The 19,091-nt window shown below is 37.7% G+C and overlaps 1 protein-coding gene across 1 annotated transcript in view; it reads left to right on the top strand.

Moving 5' to 3' along the window:
• The window catches only part of LOC101660369 (phospholipid-transporting ATPase ABCA3-like), a 199,696-nt gene that overhangs the window by 32,878 nt on the left and 147,727 nt on the right, over positions 1-19,091 (top strand). The window contains exons 2-3 of the mRNA XM_045285080.1: positions 17,180-17,266; positions 17,587-17,851. Coding sequence (XP_045141015.1) covers positions 17,207-17,266; positions 17,587-17,851 — 325 coding nt within the window. The 5' untranslated portion in view covers positions 17,180-17,206. The remainder of the gene's footprint in view (positions 1-17,179; positions 17,267-17,586; positions 17,852-19,091) is intronic.

Below are 19,091 nucleotides of genomic sequence, written 5' to 3'. Positions count from 1 at the left end.
GATAGCTTGTATTAACTTGAGGTATTTCCCTTCCCTTCCTATCCTCCTGAGTGTCTTAATTAGGAATGGGTACTGGATGTTGTCATATGCTTTTTCTGCATCTATAGATATTATCATGTGGTTCTTAAACTTTTCTTATGTGTTGTGTAATATTGATGGGTTTCCAGATATTAAACCATTCCTGAGATGAATCCTACCTGATCCTCATGGATGATGCATTTTATATACTTTTATATTCTATTGGCCAATATCCGTCATCCTTTTTGTGAATTGTCTGTTCAGGTCTTTTGCCCACGTTCTCAGAGGGCTATTAGTTTTTTTTGGGTTTTCTTGTTGTAAGCTTGTAAAAGTCTGTAGAGCTTGTTTATTATGTCATTACTAAATATCTTTTCCCAATCTGTGGGCTCTCTTTCCATTCTTTTAAAGTCTTTCAATGGACACAAGTGCTTTATTTTTAATAGGTCCCATTCATCTATTTTGTCTTCCATGGAGTTTGTTTCCTTTGTTAATTCTGCTAGCCCATGTATTCCCCACACTAGGGCTCTTAGCTTTGTTCCAATTTTCTCATTGATATTCCTGTTAGTTTTGGGTTTTGCATCTAGGTCTTTGATCCACCTTGAATTTGACTTTTGTGCATGGAGTAAGGTATGGGTCTTGTTTTATTCTTCTGCATGTGGATATCCAGATTTTCCAATACCATTTATTGAAGAGGGCATCTGCTTCTCATTTAATGTTTTTTGTTTTTTGTTTGTCTTTGTTGAAAATTCATGTTCTGTATATGGATGTTTTTATTTCAGATTTTTTTCCCTGATCCATTGGATTGGGCCTATACCAGTACCAGGCTTTTTTGAGAACTGTGGCCTTATAGTAGGTGTTGAGGCCAGGTAGTGCAAGGCCCCGACTTTATTCTTCTTCTTGAGGAGTTCTTTGGGTTTCTTCCCTCTCCATATGAAGCTGGTAATCATTTATTCTATTTCTTTGAAGAATGATGCTGGAGTATGGATCAGGATTGCATTGAATTTGTAGATTGCTATAGGTCAGCGGTTCTCAATGTGTGGGTCGTGATCAAAACAACCATTTCACAGGGGTCGCCTGATTCATAACAGTAGCAGAATTACAGTTATGAAGTAGCAATGAAAATAATTTTATGATTGGGGCATCACCACAACATGAGGAACTGTATTAAAGGGTTATGGCTTAGGAAGGTTGAGAGCCACTGCTCTAGGTAGTATTGACATTTTCATTATATTGATTCCTTCGATCCACATACACAGAATATTCTTCCATTTATGTTGATCTCTTTTGGTCTCTTGTGGTAATGTTCTGTAGTTTTCTTCATAAAGGACTTCAGGTTTTTTGGTTAGGTTAATTCCTAGGAATTTCAGCTTTTGCATGGCTATTGTGAATGCTACTGATTCTTTGATATCTTTTTCTGTATTCCCATCACTGGTGTATAGGAATCCAATTGATTTCTCCTTGATAATCTTATATCCTGTTACTCTACTAAACTACTCCATTGTTTCCAGCAGTCCTATTGTTGGTCTTTTCAGATTTTCAATATATGAAATCATGTCCTCTTCAAATAGTGAAAATTTCACTTCTTCTTTACCCAGTTGTATACACCTTTGATATTCTTACCTTTGTCATATGGCATTGACTAGGACTTCCATACCAATGTTAAATAGAAGTGGGAATAAAGGGCACCTTGTCGGGTTTCCTTGTTCAGTGGAAATGTTTTCAGCTTTTTTCCATTGAGTCTAATATTAGCTATTGGTTTTTCATATATGGCTTTTATTGTCTTGAGGATTTCCCCTTCTAGTCCTATCTTCTTGAGAGTCTTGATTAGGAATGGGTGTTGGATGCTATCAAATGCTTTTTTCTGTATCAGTTGATATGACCACATGGTTCTTGTCCTTTTTCTTATTGGTGTGGTGGATTACATTAATTGCATTTGAATTGATGGGGTTATTTTATTTGTCTTTAAAAATATTATTTTTATTTTTAATTAAATTTTTATTTGTCTTTTTTGTTTTTGACATTTTATATTGCCTTGGTTACTAGATTCCTAAGGAATATATGGTTTCCAAAAATATTTTCATAGTTGGGAACTTATCTTTTCACAATTTAGGTAAATTTTCTTGATGAACAAAAGTTTAGAACTTTTTTCAGTTTCCATTTATTTAGTCTTTTACTGTTTATGCTTTTGCTATTATATTAGATAATCTAGTGTTAAAAGATAGGCTCAACAGCATTGTCCCTGAATTTTCTCCTAAGAATTCATTGGTTTAGTTTTCACATTTAGGTCTTTAAACCATTTTGAATTTTTGTGTGTGTGGTGTGAGGCATGGATCCTGTTTCATTTTTCTGCTGTGAAAATTGAATTTTCATAACATATTCATTGAAGAGATTTCCCTTTTTTCCATCAAATGAACTTAGCACCCGTATCAAAAATCAATCATAAATGTGTTGGTTCATTTCTAGGGTATCAATTCTATTCCATTGGTCCACAAGAGTGCTTCCAAACATTAATAAGAAAATTCCATATCTTTTGAAATTCCATACCCTTTAACTCCATTTTCCACATACTTTTTGTCTATTATTATACCAATACTAGACTTTTGATTTTTTAAAACAAATCATTTTGTTGGGGGCTATTACAGCTCTTATAACATTACATGTATCAGTTGTTTCAAGCATATTCATACATAAGTTGTCATCATCATTTTCTAAACATTTCCTTTCTATTTGAGACCGTGATATCAGGTACTCTTTATTCTTTTAAAAAATCATTTTGTTGGGTCTCTTACATCTCTTATAACATTCCATACATCAATTGTATCAAGCATATTTGTACATATGTTGCCATCATCATTTCCAAAACATTTTCTACTTGAGCCCTTCATATAAGCTTCTGCCCTACCTCCTATGTTTTAGAAGCTGCGGTGGCTCTGTGGGTTAGGTATTTGCCTGTTAACTGTAAAGTTGATAGTTCAAGCCCAACCGCTTCTCTGGAGGAGAAAGGTGAGGCGATCTGCTCCATTAAACATTTTCCAGTCTTGGAAACTATGGAACTGTTCCACTTTGTCCTATAGGGTCACTAGGAGTCAGGCTGGGTTTGGTTTATAATATGCTTTACATTCAGGAAATGTGCATTTTCCTACTTTGTTTTCTTTCTTCACAATTACTTTAGCTACTTAGAACTTCCTGTGCTGTGTTTTATTTTCCTGTAAAGAAAACAGTTGGGATTTTTCTCAGGATTGCTTTGAAGCTATAGATTGCTTTAGGTAGAAATGGTATAGCAACAATATTAAGTCTTCCATTGTATGAACATGGAGCATTTTTTCCATTTATTTAAACCTTCTTTAGCCTCTAGCAGTTTAAAAAATAACTTTCATTGTATAAGTTCTTCAAATCTCTGGTTAAATGTATTTTCTTACCGTATATACTCAAGTATAAGCCAACCCAAATATCAGCTGAGGCACCTAGTTTTACCACAACAACTGCATTAAAAAATATGCTGAAAAACTCTGTTTACACACGAGTATATAAAGTAGATACTATTGTAAATTGAATTACCGTATTTCTCCAATTCCCTCTTCAGAGTTGTCAGTGCTGCATAGAAACATTGGTTTATAGAAACTCAATTGACTTTTGTTTGTTGACCTTGTATCCTGCAACTTTGCTTGTTTTCTCTATTAGCTCCAGAAGTTTTTTTTTTGCAAACTTTTTTTGATTTTCTCTTTATAAGATATCATTCACAGATACAGATAATTTTACTTCTTCGTTTCCAACCTGGATAATTTTGTTTCTTTTTGTTGTCTTATTGTTCTGGCCAAGTCTTTCAGTACAGTAATGAACAGAAGTGATGAGATGGCATTCCTGTCTTGTTCCTCGTTTCAAAGGGAGAGTTCAGTCTTTGTATGTTAAGTATAATATTGGCTGTTGGCTTTTTATATATGCTCTGAATTGTGCTAAAGGATTTTCCTTCAACAGGTATGTGTTGCTTTTCATGCTAAACCATTTCTGCATTTTTGGAATAAAGTCTCGTTGGTCATGGTTTATGACTCACTTTTGCTAGTATTATGTTGGGGATTTTCCATTTATGTTCATATAAGATATTGGCACGTGGTTTTCTTGTGATGTCTTTCTCTGATTTGGGTATCGTGGTTATGCTTTGTAGAATGATTTAAGTCGTATTCATTCTTTATCCTTTTGAAGAGTTTAAATAGAGTTGGTATCAATTCTTCTGTAAATGTGTAGTAGAAGTCCCCAGTGAATCTACCTGGCCCAGAGATTTTTAAAAACGTGTATGTTGGCGGGTGGTGATGCTTTCAATCATTCTTTACATCTTTTCACTTTTATGAGTTGGCTGAGATTTTATGTTTCTTTTCTAGTTAATTTGGGTACTTGTAAGGATTTGTGTGCTGATAAGAATTTGTCTATTCCAGAGGGTGGAGGAGAGGGTGGGTTGGAAAGGGGGAACCGATTACAAGGCTCTACATGTGACCTCCTCCTTGGGGGATTGATAACAGAAAAGTAGGTGAAGGGAGACATCGGACAGGGCAAGATATGACAAAATAATAATTTATAAATTATCAAGGGCTCGTGAGGGAGGGGAGAGGGGGAGGGAGGGGAAAAATGAGGACCTAATGCCAAGGACTTAAGTGAAGAGCAAATGTTTTGAGAATGATGAGAACAATGAATGTACAAATGTGCTTTACACAATTGATGTATGTATGGATAAGAGTTGTATGAGGCCGTAATAAAACGATTAAAAAAAAAAAAGAATTTGTCTGTTCCAGCTAAGCTTTTCAGTTTGTTGCAATACAGTTCAGAATATTCTCTATTTCCATTGGATCAGTTGTAAAATCCATTTCTCTTACTTCAGTTATTTACATTTTAACTATTTTTTTCTTTATCAAACTAATTGTCAAAATTATTGATATTTTTCAGGAATCAAGTTCTGTTTTTATTGATTCCATTATTTTTCTGTATTTAATTTTAAAAATTTCTCTGCCAATCTTTGTTATTTTCTTCCTTTTGGTAAATTTTGGATTATTTTGATTTTCTCTTTTTAGTTCCTCAAATTGTAGTTAGCCTCTTTCTTCTTTTTCAAATAAGCTATAGGCTCCCAAATTCAGTTGGTCTATCCCTCTATTTTCAGTAAAAGAAATGTTAGCACTCTCTGGCAATTAAGACTTTTGTTTATACAGCTCATAATCCAGGATACAGTATAAGAGTCTGCTTTTGCAGCATCCAGTCCATCCCCTGGGTCACTCCAGCACCTCCAGGGGGAGGTATTGCCCACCAGTGGGAACCACTGACATAGGCTTTTATTAAGATAAGTTTCCTTCTGAGTTCTTCCATGGCCATATCCTGTACATTTTAGCATGATATGCTTTCATTTTTCTTTAAGAACTTGTGATTTCTCCCTTGATGTATTGGTAGTTTAATACTGCTTACTTAATTTGCATATGTTTGTGTATTATCCTCTTGAGTCAGCTTGGGTTACCCTGCCCCCGTTGTTGATTTTTAGCTTTACTCGGTTGTAGTCTTTTCTTTACTATGTTGCAGTCTGTTTTATATCTGTTGTTATTGTTAGGTCCCATTGAGTAGGTTCTGGCCCATAGTGACTGTATACATAACACAACAAAACATTGCCGGGTCCTGTGCCTCATAATTGTTCCTATGCTTGAGCCTATCGTTGCAACCACTGTGTCAATCTCATTGAGGGCCTTTCTCTCTGCTGCTGCCCTCGACTCTTAGGTTTTAATATTTAATAAAATATTTAAATAGTAGCTGCAATGACTATGGAACTCATAGGCAATATTAATGATTATGCAATTTATTAAGTAAGTTAACAGATTGTCATGCAGGTGAGAAATACTTGGGATCCAGTTGTGCATCAGGACATGTTACAATGTTCTTTCCAGGCTGCTAACAAATTCCCAAGAAGCACCCTGGTGTGTAGTGGTTATGTATTCAGCTACTAACTATGAAGTGAACAGTTTGAAACTATCAGTTGCTACTCAGGAGAAAGATGGGGCTTTCCATTCCCATAAAAAGTTGCAGTCCCTAAATTCACAGAAGTGGTCCTACTCTGTGCTATAGAATTGCTTTGAGTTAGCATTGATTCGATGGCAGTGAGTTGAGTTTAACAAACACCCAAGGGACATGCCACTCTACTGTAAGCCTTAGCTGAAAAACATTCAGCTCAAACTCTCTGGATCAGCAAAACCTGTGCTCTGAATTTAGTGCCCAGAGGCACCCGACTCCAGTAAGCACTCACCTAAAGGCATTTATCGCTAGTTCCATGGGTCAGCAACCCTGGCTTCCTCAGTTTAGTGCCTGGAGGCACCCCATTCTGCAGGATAGCCTTCTGGCCCGAACACTCTTTACTAGCTCTGTGGACTGGGAAGTCCACCACTAGGTTTCAGGTCCTGGCTCCTGGTTCTGCTGCTGTTGCTCCTCCTCCGATGCCTCCTGGATCTAGGAGGTTCACTGCACAGGGACGATGGGGCCCAGAGGGTGCACTCTACTCCTGGATCATGTTAGTAGTGAGAGCCTCTATCCTCCTTTTCAGAGGGCTCATTTTATATCCAGCAGGCTGGCACACCAATGAATCCTGTTTGCTCATGGGTGAAGATTATCCGTGTCTTCTCCCACTTTCTTACTCAGACCAATGCAGGAAAAGGTTGTTTGGTGAGAATTAGAGATTTAGGCGAGAAAAGCCACATTTAATAATTCACTACTCTTGTATGGTCAAAGAAAATATCTGATTTCAATCTTTTAAAATTTATCAAGACTTGCTTTACAAACTAACACATGGACCAACCACTCTGGAGAATGATCCGTGTGTACTTGAGTAGATTTTATATTATATTATTGGGTGGAGAGTTCTAGATATATCTGTTAAGTCTAGTTGCTTTATAACATTAAGGACCTCTTGTCTTCTTATTGATACTATTTTTAGATGCTTTGTCCAGTTTTGAAAGTGATAAAGTCTTTATTATTGTAGTGGCATTTCCTTATTCAGTTCTATCAGTGTTTATATATTTAGGTGCTCCAATGTTAGGTGCATATATACTTAAGATTGTTAAGTCTTCTTGATGAATTGACTCTTTTATTAATATATAATGCCCATTTTTATCTATTCTGACAGATTTTGTCTTAAAATTGACTTTGTCTGATATTAGATTGCTGTCCCAGGTCTCGTTTGCTTAATATTTTCAAGGCACATTCCCCCCAATCCTTTCATTTTCAACTCATTTGTGACCTTGGATCTAATGTGTTTTCTTATAAGCAGCATCTAATGGGATGATGACTTTTAATCCACTTGTCACTCTCTGATCTTTGTCACTTTTAGCTCTTTTATACACATTCTGTATAAAATAAGAAGGGACTTATTCCTGCCATTTTATTACTTTTAAAGAATGTGTCCTATGTCTTTTTTTATCTGTTACTATGGAATGCTTTTGGATTCTAGGCTTTTTCTCCCCGTGCTGCATTTTTTTAAGTGCTTACCATGAATATGAAGGATCTCCAGTGGTATAGGGAGTTAAGTGTTGCACTGCACACTACAAAGTGAGCAGGTTGAAACCAACAGCCAAATGAGGGAGAAATGTACAACTTTCTACTGCCATGAGGAGTTACAGGCTCTAGTGGAGTTTGATCAAGTACAATATAGCCAAGAGGAATTACTGAGAGTGAATGAAGGTTGAACATGATAATGGGACCAAAGGAAAGGAAAAGGAAATAGAGGAAAGAACTAGGAGGCAAAATACATTTATAGAGGTATAAATATCGGCATGTATATAGATATAAGTATATGATAGGGATATAGGTCTATATACATATATTTTTAGGTTAAGTATCAAGGTAGCAGATAAACATTGGGCCTCTACTCAAGTCTTCCCTCAATGCAAGACATTTTGTTGTAATAACCTGGAATTTTGTGATGCTCACCTTCCCGATATGATCGCTGAAGTCAAAATGGGTACGTAAGCAAATGTGGTTAAGAAAGCTGATGGTGTCCAGCTATTAGAAGATATAGCATCTGGGGTCTTAAAGGCTTGAGGTTAAACAAGTGGCAATCTATCAGGGAAGCAACAAAGTCCACATGGATGAAGCACACCAGCCTGTGTGATCACGAGGCGTTGATGGGAGCAGGTATCAGAAGACCCAAAACAAATAATCATATTGATGTGAATGGTGTGTGTGTGTGTGTGTGTGTGTGTAGTGGAGACCCAAAGCCCATATGTAGGCAACTGGACATATCCTCACAGAAGGGTCACAAGGAAGGGATAAGCCAGCCAGGATACAGTATAGCACCAATGAAACTCACAACATTCCTCTAGTTCCTTAATTTTCCCCTACTTCACTCCCACTATCAAATCCGGCTAGACCGGAGCATGTACGCTGGTACAGATAAGAGCTCTTTACACACAGAATCCAGGACAGATAAACTCCTCAGGAACAATAATAGGAGTAGTCATACGATGAGAGTAGGGGGCACTGGGGGGAAGGGGGGGATAAAGGAGGAACTGATCACAATAATGGATGTAATATACCCCCCACCACTCACTCCCCTCCGAGGGGGATGAACAACAGAAATATGGGTGAAGGGAGACAGCAGACAGTGTAAGATATGAAAATAATAATTTATAATTTATCAAGGGTTCACTAGGGTGTGAGGATGGGAGAGGGAGGGGGGAAAAAAAGGAGGTGATCTTAAGGGCTCAAGTCGAAAGAAAATGTTTTGAAAATGACGATGGCAACATATGTCCAAATGTGCTTGATACAACTGATGTATGGATTGTTAGAAGAGTGATAAGAACCCCCAATAAAATGATTTATATAAAAACAACAATAACAAAACAAACAAAAATATTTTTAAATGATCAACTAGCTATTTTAGAATTATGTCTAAAAAAAGTTACAGGCTCGCAAACCCCCAGGGGCAGTTGAACTCGGTTCTAGAGGGTTCCTATGAGCCAGAATGCACTCAATGGCAGCGAGTTTTTTTCTTCAAAAAGTTCAAGGAAAAATCCAGTCTTTTAATTTAATTTTTTCTATAAACTTTTCAAAAGCCCCTTATGTTGCACCAATAGTTAGTGTCTATAACAACCTGAGGTAAGTTGGTGCCAACTTAACTTTACTAACACTTAGGGAATCCTGTATCTGCACCATTCCTCTTCCTGCTTTTTTAAAAAATTCATTTTACTGGGGCTCATACAACTCTTATCACAATCCATACACATATCAATTGTGTAAAGCACACTTATACATTTGCTGCCCTCATCATTCTCAAAATTTGCCTTCCACTTGGGTCCCTGGAATCAGCTCCTCATTTTCCCCTCTTCCTGCTTTTGCTATTTTGATCTCTCTCTATTTCATGTGACATGGAACGTAAGTTTACCCTTGCTTTACATATATTTGGCCTGCATCCTTTTCAGAGTGGTTAGCAGTGAGAGCAAAGTACAATCTAGTTCTTCTGGTCTTATGGTTATGGAGCCTGTGGCTCCTGGGCCCATTTCTCCTTTGGACTAATTGTTCCCTTTTGTCTTTGATATTATTCACTGTTCTTTTCTTCAACTGGGAAGAGAACTTAGATGGCCACTCACAAACTTTTAAGACCCTGGTGGCTACTCACCAAAGTAGGATGTAGTATATTGTTTTTGTGGGCTTGATGTGTTGCCTGAGTCCCTAAGACAGCTCCTTCAAGCTGTTTGGCTATAGTTAAGAAAATTTTATAACTTTGATGCTGTATACTCCACTGTATACTTACATATATTTGTATCCCAACTAAACAAATATGTGAACATAGCTTTATAAGAAGGCCGCATCCTAAGGGGGCATCCTCAGGCTGTCACCTGATTTCCTGGATTCTACCCCTACATTTTCATACATCTTCAAGTGGACATACATTCATCTAACTAACACACAGACTAACACGAAGGAACAGAGTCTCCACTGAGGGATTAGCCACTGAAACCCTTATGAGAATTGGAGCAAAATATTGTCAGGTATCATGCCAAAATATGGACTAGGCTGCCCACTTCTGAGAGAGTTACCACTGAAAACCTTATGCATAACAGAGAAAACCTTTTGGATATAGTCCCAGATGATGAGCCGCTCAGGTTGGAAGACTCTCAAAATACAACTGGGGAAAAGAGCTGCCTTCTCAAAGTAGTCAACCATGATTGTGTGAATGGAGTTAAGACTTCATATTTGCTGATGGGCCATGACTCAAGATGAGAAGAGAAAGCTGCAGACAGTCATTAATACCTGGAAGGTGGAATATGCAAGTATGACTCTAAGCAGATTAGAAGTCACCAAAAATGGATCACATAAAGATCGGTATCTTAGGCATCAGTGTGTTGAAATGGACTAGTATTGGTCATTTGGAATCAGACAATAATGTAGTTTACTATGCTAGGAATGGCGTTCCATTCATCACTAAAAAGGACATTGCACGATCCGTCTTAAAGTTCAATGCTGTCTGTGACAAGAAAATGTCAATATGCCTATAAGGAAGTCCAGGTAATAGAACTATTATTTAAATCATGCACTAATCACTAAAGTTAGTAGTTCAGAAATTGTATTCTAACAACTTTTTCCGTCTGAAATTGATGAAGCATGCAATCGTGATGCATTGATAATCATGGGCGATTGGAAAACAAAAGTTGGAAACAAAGAAGAAGGGAAAGGAGTTGGAAAATATGTTCTTTCTAATACAAATGAAGTTGGAGATTGTATGATAGAATTTTGCAGCCAATTGTTCATTGCAGATAGTCTTTCCAACAACATAAATGGCAGCTGTACACATGGATCTCTCCAGACAGAATACACAGGAATTAATTTGACTATATCTGGGAAGAGATGATGGAGAAGCTCAATATTAGCAGCCAAAATGAGGCCCAAGGCTGACTGTTGAATAGATTATCATTTGCTCATCTATAAATTCAATTGAAATTGAAGGAAATGAAAACATTTCCAAGAGAGTCAAAATATGACCTTGAATCTATTCTATCTGAATTTAGAGAACATCTCAAGAACAGACTTGACTCATTAAACAGTAATGACAGACGAACATCATACATGTACAAAGTAAATAATTATATAAAGAAATAATCAAAGGGAATGTCAGAAAAGACTCTGAAATTTGCTCATGATCATAGAGAAGTTTTAAAAAAGTGGAAGAAATGAAGTAAAAGAATCAAACAAAATTCCCAAAAGAAGCTTGAAAAGACAGAATAAAATATTATAATGAAATGTGCGAAGAACATGGAATTAGAAAGTAAGAAAGGGAGGACATATTCAGCTGAAGATGAAAGAAAACTTCAAACTTTGGCTTATAATATTGAAGGATTCTATGGAAAAAATAGTTGAATGATGCAGGAGGTGTCAAAAGATAATGGAAAGATCACACAGTTAATCATTCAACCAACAGTATCATTAATATCACTTGCAAGTAAAATTTTGCTGAAGGTTATTAAAAAATGGTTGCTTTAGTATATTGACAGGGAGTTGCCAGAAATTCAGTCTGGCTTCAGAAGAAGACATAGCATGAAATGTATCATTGATGAAGTTAGATGATTCTTGATGGAAAGCAGAGAATATCAGAAAAAATGTTTACTTATGCCTATTGGCAGTGCAAAGACACTTGACAAGGTGGTTCACAAGAGACTATAACATTGAGGAGAGTGGGAACCCCAGAACACTTGATTGTGCTTATGCGGAACATGGACATGGAGCTCTAGAGGAAGTTGGATGAAAAGAACAAGGGCATACTCAATGGTTTAAAGCCAGGAAAGGGATCAGGATTGTATTCTCTCACCATACTTATTCTATCTGTATGCTGAGCAAACAACTTAAGAGGCAGGATTAGATGAAGAAGAATGTGGCAGCAAGATTGGAGACAGGCTTAACAACCTGTGATATACAGATGACACAACCTTATGTACAGAGAGCAAGTAGGACTTGAAGTACTTCCTGATGGAAATCAAGGACTGCAGCCGTCAATATGTATTACAATTCAATATAAAGAAAAGCAAATTCCCCACAACTGGACCAACAGGCAAAATCAGGATAAACAGAGGAGAGATTGAAGCTGTCAAGGATTTCATATTACCTGAATTCACAATCAATGGTCATGGAAGAAATCAAACGATGGATGGCACTGAGAAAATCTGATACATACAACCTCTTTGAAGTGTTGAAGAGCAAAGGTGTCACTTTGGAGACTCAAAGTCTACCTTCCCCAAACAATGGCATTTTCAATAGGCTCATATCCACGGGGGTGTGTGTGTGTGTGTGGGGGTGGGGGTGGTTTCACAAAGAATAAGGAAGACCAAAGAAGAACGGATGCATTTGAATTTTAGTGTTCGCATACATCTATTGTGTCAAGCACTTTTGTACATATGCTGCCATCATCATTTTCAAAACAATTTCTTTCTACTGGAGCCCTTGGTATCAGCTCCTCATTTTTATCTCCCTCCCCCACCATCCCTCCCTCATGAACCCTTGATAAATTATTATTATTTTCATATCTTAAATCATCTGCTGTCTCCCTTCATCCACTTTTCTGTTGTTTGTTCCCCTGGGGGGCAGTTATAGGTCAATCATTGTGATCGGTTCCCACTTTCTCCCCCCACCTTCCCCCTACCCTACCCTTCTGGTATTGTTACTCTTATTATTGGTCCCGGGGTGGGGGGTATCTGTCCTGGATTCCCTGTGTTGCAAGCTATTATCAGTACCAGTGTACATGCTCTGTTCTAGCTAGATTTGTAAGGTAGAATTGGGGTCATGATAGTGGGGGGCGGAGGCAGCATTAAAGAGCTAGAGGAAAGTTGTATGTTTCCTCGGTGCTATACTTACTGCACCCTAACTCATCTCTTTCTTGTGACCCTTCTGTAAGGGGATGTCCAATTATTACAGGTGGGCTTTGGGTCTTCACTCCGCCCTCTTCCTCATTCACATTGATATGATTTTTTGCTCTGTGTCTTTGATGCCTGATATCTGATCCCATTGTTGCCTCAGACTATATGCTTCTTCCATGTGGGCTTGGTTGCTTCTCAGCTAGATGGTCGCTTGTTTATCTTCAAGCCTTTAAAACCCCAGATACTATATCATTTGATAGGCAGGCACCATCAGCTCTCTTCACCAAATGTGTTCTTGCATTGAGGGAGTCCTTGAGTAGAGGCTCAATGTCCGTCTGCTCCCTATCCTTATGTATAAATATATTTATATATGTACATGCCTGTATTTAGACATATGTCCTTTGCCTCCTAGTTCTTTCCTCTATTTCTCAATGTCTATTTTGAATCACAGTGCTGTCTATGATAGGATTATATCGACCCGCCTTTAAGGAAATACAATCAATATAACTTGATAAAAATTTGTACAACCACCATGAAATCCAGTGAGGAAGACATTGAAAACTGTTATCAACATCTTCCATCAGAAGTTGATCTAACACGCAATCAAGATGCATGTTTAGCGATTGGAATGCAGAAGTTGAAAACAAACAGTTAGAAAATATGGTCTTAGTCATAGAAATGAAGCTGAATATCACATGATAGAATCTTGCAAGACCAATAACATGTTAAAAACAAATGTCTTATTTGAACAACACCATACACATGGACTTCTCCAGATGGAATATAATTGACTACAAAATGATTACATTTGAAATCAAATTGAAAATTGAAATCAAATTGACTACATCTGTGGGAAGAGACAATGGAGAAGTTCAGTGTCATCAGGTAAAAGCCCGCCAGCAGCTGACTGTGGAAGACACCATCAATTGCTCCTAGGTAAGTTCATGATAAAGCTGAAGAAAGTGGAAACAAGTTGACGAGAGCCAAAATACGAGTCAGATCTGATGCATCCCACATTAATGGGGGACGAGCTGATGAGCTGTGGGAGGGCATCAAGACTATCATTCATGAAGAAAGCAAAAGGTCATTAAAAAGTTTAAAAAGGAAAGAACGGAAAGATCACACTCTGTGAGAAGAGACTGTGAATGAAACCTGCTCTCCCATTTTTTGTTTTAAGCTCGGGCTTAATCATAGAATAGCCAAGGTAAATGGGAGGAAGGATGAAGTAAAAAAGATGAACAGAAAATTTCAAAGAGGACAAAATCAAATATTTTAATGAAAAGTGCAAAGCCCTAGCGTTAGAAAGCCCAAAGGGAAGAAAACCCGGAAGTTTCCTTCTGCTGTTTCAGGGTACCACCTGCAAGCACGACAATCCACATAGCCCTCCATTTCAGACTGCTTTCTCCTCTACTCCTAAGGGCCCCCAAATTACCCGGAGAAACTGATTGATTTACTCCTGTCAATCTTAATGGAATTCCCAAGACTGTAAATCTTTATGGGAGCAGGGAGCCTCATCTTTCTTCCACGGAGAGGGAAAATGCTTACCCAATAGTGCCACCGGGACTCCACAGAATTCACAAAAGTTGTCATAGTGTGGGAACAACAACAGATTTAAGATATTAAAATGTATACAGATATAGAAACACATAGGAGTCACAGGGCAGGACTTCCAGATTCCATAGAGGGACACGATCCTCTCTCTCATGCATTTCACCAAACGGGAAGCTCCTTCATCCTTCATCTTTCAAAGTCTTTACTGGACTCATCCATCATCTGATAGATTAAATTATTCCTTGTGAAGCTTCATCAGTATTGGTCTCCAGCTTGTCCCTCTTCAGCTGATCAGTTCCCATTTATTAGCTCGATGGCAGATTTTTTTATATACTTTATATGGAAAGGAAAGAAATGTTGGATAAGCAAAGCATTTAAAGAACAAAATAGGGCCCTCATACTTGCCCATCTCAAAGCTTAACATATAGCCATGGGGATCAAAGCAACCTGGTACAAGTACAATAATAGGCACATAGACCCTCACCCACTGCCATCAAGTTGATTCTGACACCTAGTGAGCTTCCACAGCAGAACTTCCCCCTGTGAGCTTTCAAGGCCGTGAATCTTTACAGGAACAGAAAGCCAATGAACTATTGTTGAGTGTAGATTTATCCCGTGCATCGTAGGCTGTTTAGCAGCCTCCCTGATCTCTAGCTACTAGATACCAACCCAAACCAAACTCACTGCCATTGGCAACTCATAGCGACCCTTACAGGGCAGGGTAGAACTGCCCCTATGAGCTTCTGAGACTATCTGTTGAAGAGAGCAGAAAGCCCTATCTTTCTCCCACAGAGCAGCTGGGGCTTTCAATCTGCTGACCTTGTGGATCACAGCCGAACTCGTAACCACTACGCCTCCCAGGCTTCTAGATACCAAACACTGCTAATGCCCCGAGTCAATCATGTTTGAGATGTTTGGTGTTTCAGTCTTTTAGCCATTCTAGTGTGTGTCATTATGACCTTAGCTTTAGTTCACTGATGACTTTCGTAAACCGTCCTGGAATTTTTCTTGTGCTTTTGCTTATTAATATACCTTCTCTCATAACGTGTCAATTTAAATCTTTAAAAATGTTTAAAAATTGGGTTATCTTTTAATGATTGCATTGCTTATCTTGGCAACATCCTGATAAGGGGAGGAAGCGTGATGTCAAGGATGTCATCTTGCTCGGATCCACAATCAATGCTCCTGGAAGCAGCAGTTAAATCAAATGACAGATGGCATTGGGGAAATCTGCTGTACAATCTTTTAAAGTGTTGAAGAGCAAGGTCATCCCTTTAGATTACCAGTGTGCATCTGACACAAGCCACCACATTTCCAATCACTCGGATGCAGGCAAACGTTGGATAGTGAATAGGCAAGATGACAGAAAAATTGATATATTTAATTATGGTGTTGGAAAAGAATATTGAAAGGACTATGGATACCAGAAGAACATGAACATTTTTTGGGGGAAGAATTACAGCCAAAATGCTGTTTTTCACTGTTTTAATTTGGAATCAAAACATCAAATGTGTAAATTTACCCAGAGTCTTGCAACAACACTTAACAATCTTTATCATTGTTTGGTGTTTTCCACACATTAGGAGGAAGGCTTATTAATCTGTGATGTATAGATGGCACACCCTTTCTTGTTGAAAATGATGAGGACTTTTGAAACACTTACTGATGAAGATCAAGGATTGCAGCCTTCAGGATGGATTACAAGTCAATGTCAAGGAAACCCAATTCTTCACAACTGGACCAGTAAGTAACATCATGATAAATGGAGAAAATACTGAAGTTGTCAAGGATTTCTTCTGGATTGGATCTATAAACAATGCTCATGGCAGCAGCAGTCAAGAGATCAAAAGACAAGTTGCACTGGGTAAATTTTCTAGAGCACAAGAGCTCTAGATTACTGAAAAGCAAGGATGTTACTTTGAGGACTAAGGTACGCGTGACTCAAGTCATGGTAATTTCTATCACCTCATATGCATGTGAAAATTGGAAATTGAATAAGGAAGATAAAGAAGAATTCATGTATTTGAATTGTGGTGCTGGAGAAAACTTCATCTTACATGCCTTGGACATGTGGAGAGACCAGTCCCCGGTGAAGAACATCATCCATAGTAAAGCAGAAGGGCAGGGAAAAGGATGAAGGCTCTCAAAAAGATGGATGGACACAGTGGCTGGCAACAGTGGGCTCAAGCATAGGAACAATTGGGAGGATGATGCAGGACCGGACAGCGTTTCCTTATATTGTACATCAGGTTGCTATGGATTGGAACCTACTTGATGTCACCTAAGAACAACAACAACAACAACAACAACAACATCTTAGAAGCTCAGAGATGTTTAATACATTAAGGATAATTAGTAAACATCTCAAATGTTTTATGTATTTTAAATACTAATTTTTCTTGTTATATTTAAACTTGATTAGAAAATTAAATAGGATCTGGCCTCTGCCATATTACTTGGCCTTCACTCCAGGGACGTGTATATATATAGTAGCTTCTTCCCTATGGCCCTTTTGGATGTTTTGAGCTTACCTCAGCGGACTCATGTTGTACTTGTCCTTTTGTGCTTGGCTTACTGTACTTAGCATAATTTCCTCCAGTTCTTTAAAAAAAAAAGAAAGAAAATTAAATAGGATCATGTAATGATACTGTTTCTTGTCCAAATTTTATAGTTTGTTAATCTTTCTTTTATTATTCTCTCTTTCTTTTTAAAATCATTTTTTAAAAAAATCTTTGCTCCCTCCATAGAGTTGAACTTCCTCTCTTCTAAGAAGAATGGATATGTTGGGACCAAATAAATTTGTGATTCTTCTCTGGAAGAATTTTACTTTAAAGGTAGGTTGAACTAACTTTATGAAGCTGTTAGAACGACTATGAGCTTACAGCAAATATTATGGCTGCACTTCCATTTATATTGTTTATTTTTTCAGTTCTAGAGCTGGGGGTTGATTGGGAGTATCTCTATCCAATCCGAAGGATATTTACAGAGAGAAATAATAATGGCATGGCATGTAGAAAGGGAAAAATCAGTCCAGGGAACTGTTATTACTGTGCAGTGAAGCTGTAAAAAACTCAATACAAAAGTAGTTTCCATTTGCAAAGTTACCTTCTTAAAATAAATAAATAACATTTCTTTATTTTTTCTCTTCTTGTAGAGGCGGCAAGCTGTTGTTTTAGCTGTAGAAATCATGCTAACATTACTCTTTGCTGCTACACTTTTGTTAGCACGTTACTTTGTTCCTGTGAAGAATTATGGACCCCACATTCACCCTCAGATACCTGTCGAAGACCTGCCTGCTTTCTTTGCAATTCCCGTTATTACTAATGTTCCATTTGAATTGGGTTATGTGCCTTCCAACAGTGATGTGATAAAGGACATCATTGAAATTGTACATCTGGATTTATTCGCAAATATGCACGGTTAGAAATGGATATTTTCTTAAACATGTATTTATTACATTGTTTTAGAAGAGACACATGGAATCTTTGTACTAACTTGTATAACTGGATATTAATCTTCCAAGTACAATATTGTAGAATGTACTCAAAATCTGAACCAAATCCGAACCAAACCCAAATCCACTGACTTCAAGTGGATTCTGATTGTTACAACAGCCTTCTAGGTTTAAAAAGCTATCTGTATGGGAGCTCACTGCCATATCTTTTCCCAGTGGAGCTGCAGGTGAATTCGACCCACCAACTTTTCAGTTAGCAACTGAGGTTTTACCACCGTGCCACTGGGGTTTCTATCATCTTCGTCCACAAGTGCTTACTGCCCTGAGTCAATTCTGACTCAATGACTTTATAGAATGGAGTAGAACAACCTTTTTATGCTTCTGCAGCTTTAAATATTTATGGATGCAGACAGCCTCATCTTTCTCCCCTGAAGTGGTTGGTGGTTTCAAACCACTCACCTTGTGGTTTTGAGTTGGGCTGTCATCTCGAAGGCCTGTGGTTCCAAACCACCAGCTGATCCTCTGGAGAAAGAATTTATAGACCGATATATCTCATGAACATAGATGCAAAATTTCTCAACAAAATCTCATTCACTATATTGTGATAACATATTAAAAAATGCATCATGGTTAAGTGAGATTCATACTAAATATGTCAGGATGTTTCAACATTATAAAAACATATTGCCTACCATATAAATAAAGCAAAGGAAAAACCCCACATGATCATATTAATTGACACAAAAAGGAATTTGACAAAATACACCAATTCCTGTTAAAACATTCAACAAAATAGGAATAGAAAAGGAATTCTATAAAGGACACGTATACACAATCAACAGCTAACATTACTTTTAACAGAGAGAAATTAAACACGCTCCCCATGTAAACAAGAACCAGACCAGGAAATCCTTTAAGACCACTTCTGTTCAATATTGTGCTCGTAGTCTTAGCCAGAATTATCAAACGCCAAAGGGAAATGAAAATGATCCCAAATGGCAAACAAGGAGTGAAACTCTATTTGCAGATGATACAATCCTATACAGAGGGAACCCCAAAATCTTGGCAATAAAATTATTGACCCTATTCTGACACCAACCATTTTGCCCAAGATACTCCCTCTCCTGGGTTTGGTAATCCAGCAATAAGCTGCACAGAACTCAGAGAATACTCACTATTATGGAGGTTTATTTAGGGAAGTTAAC

The sequence above is a fragment of the Echinops telfairi genome, unplaced genomic scaffold (genome assembly GCF_000313985.2).
Source record: "Echinops telfairi isolate 266 unplaced genomic scaffold, ASM31398v2 ScPeMD7_5;HRSCAF=22, whole genome shotgun sequence".
NCBI classification, from domain to species: Eukaryota; Metazoa; Chordata; class Mammalia; order Afrosoricida; family Tenrecidae; genus Echinops; species Echinops telfairi.
The sequence above is the reverse complement of the archived record's forward strand: the minus strand, read 5'-3'. Positions and strand labels throughout refer to the sequence as shown.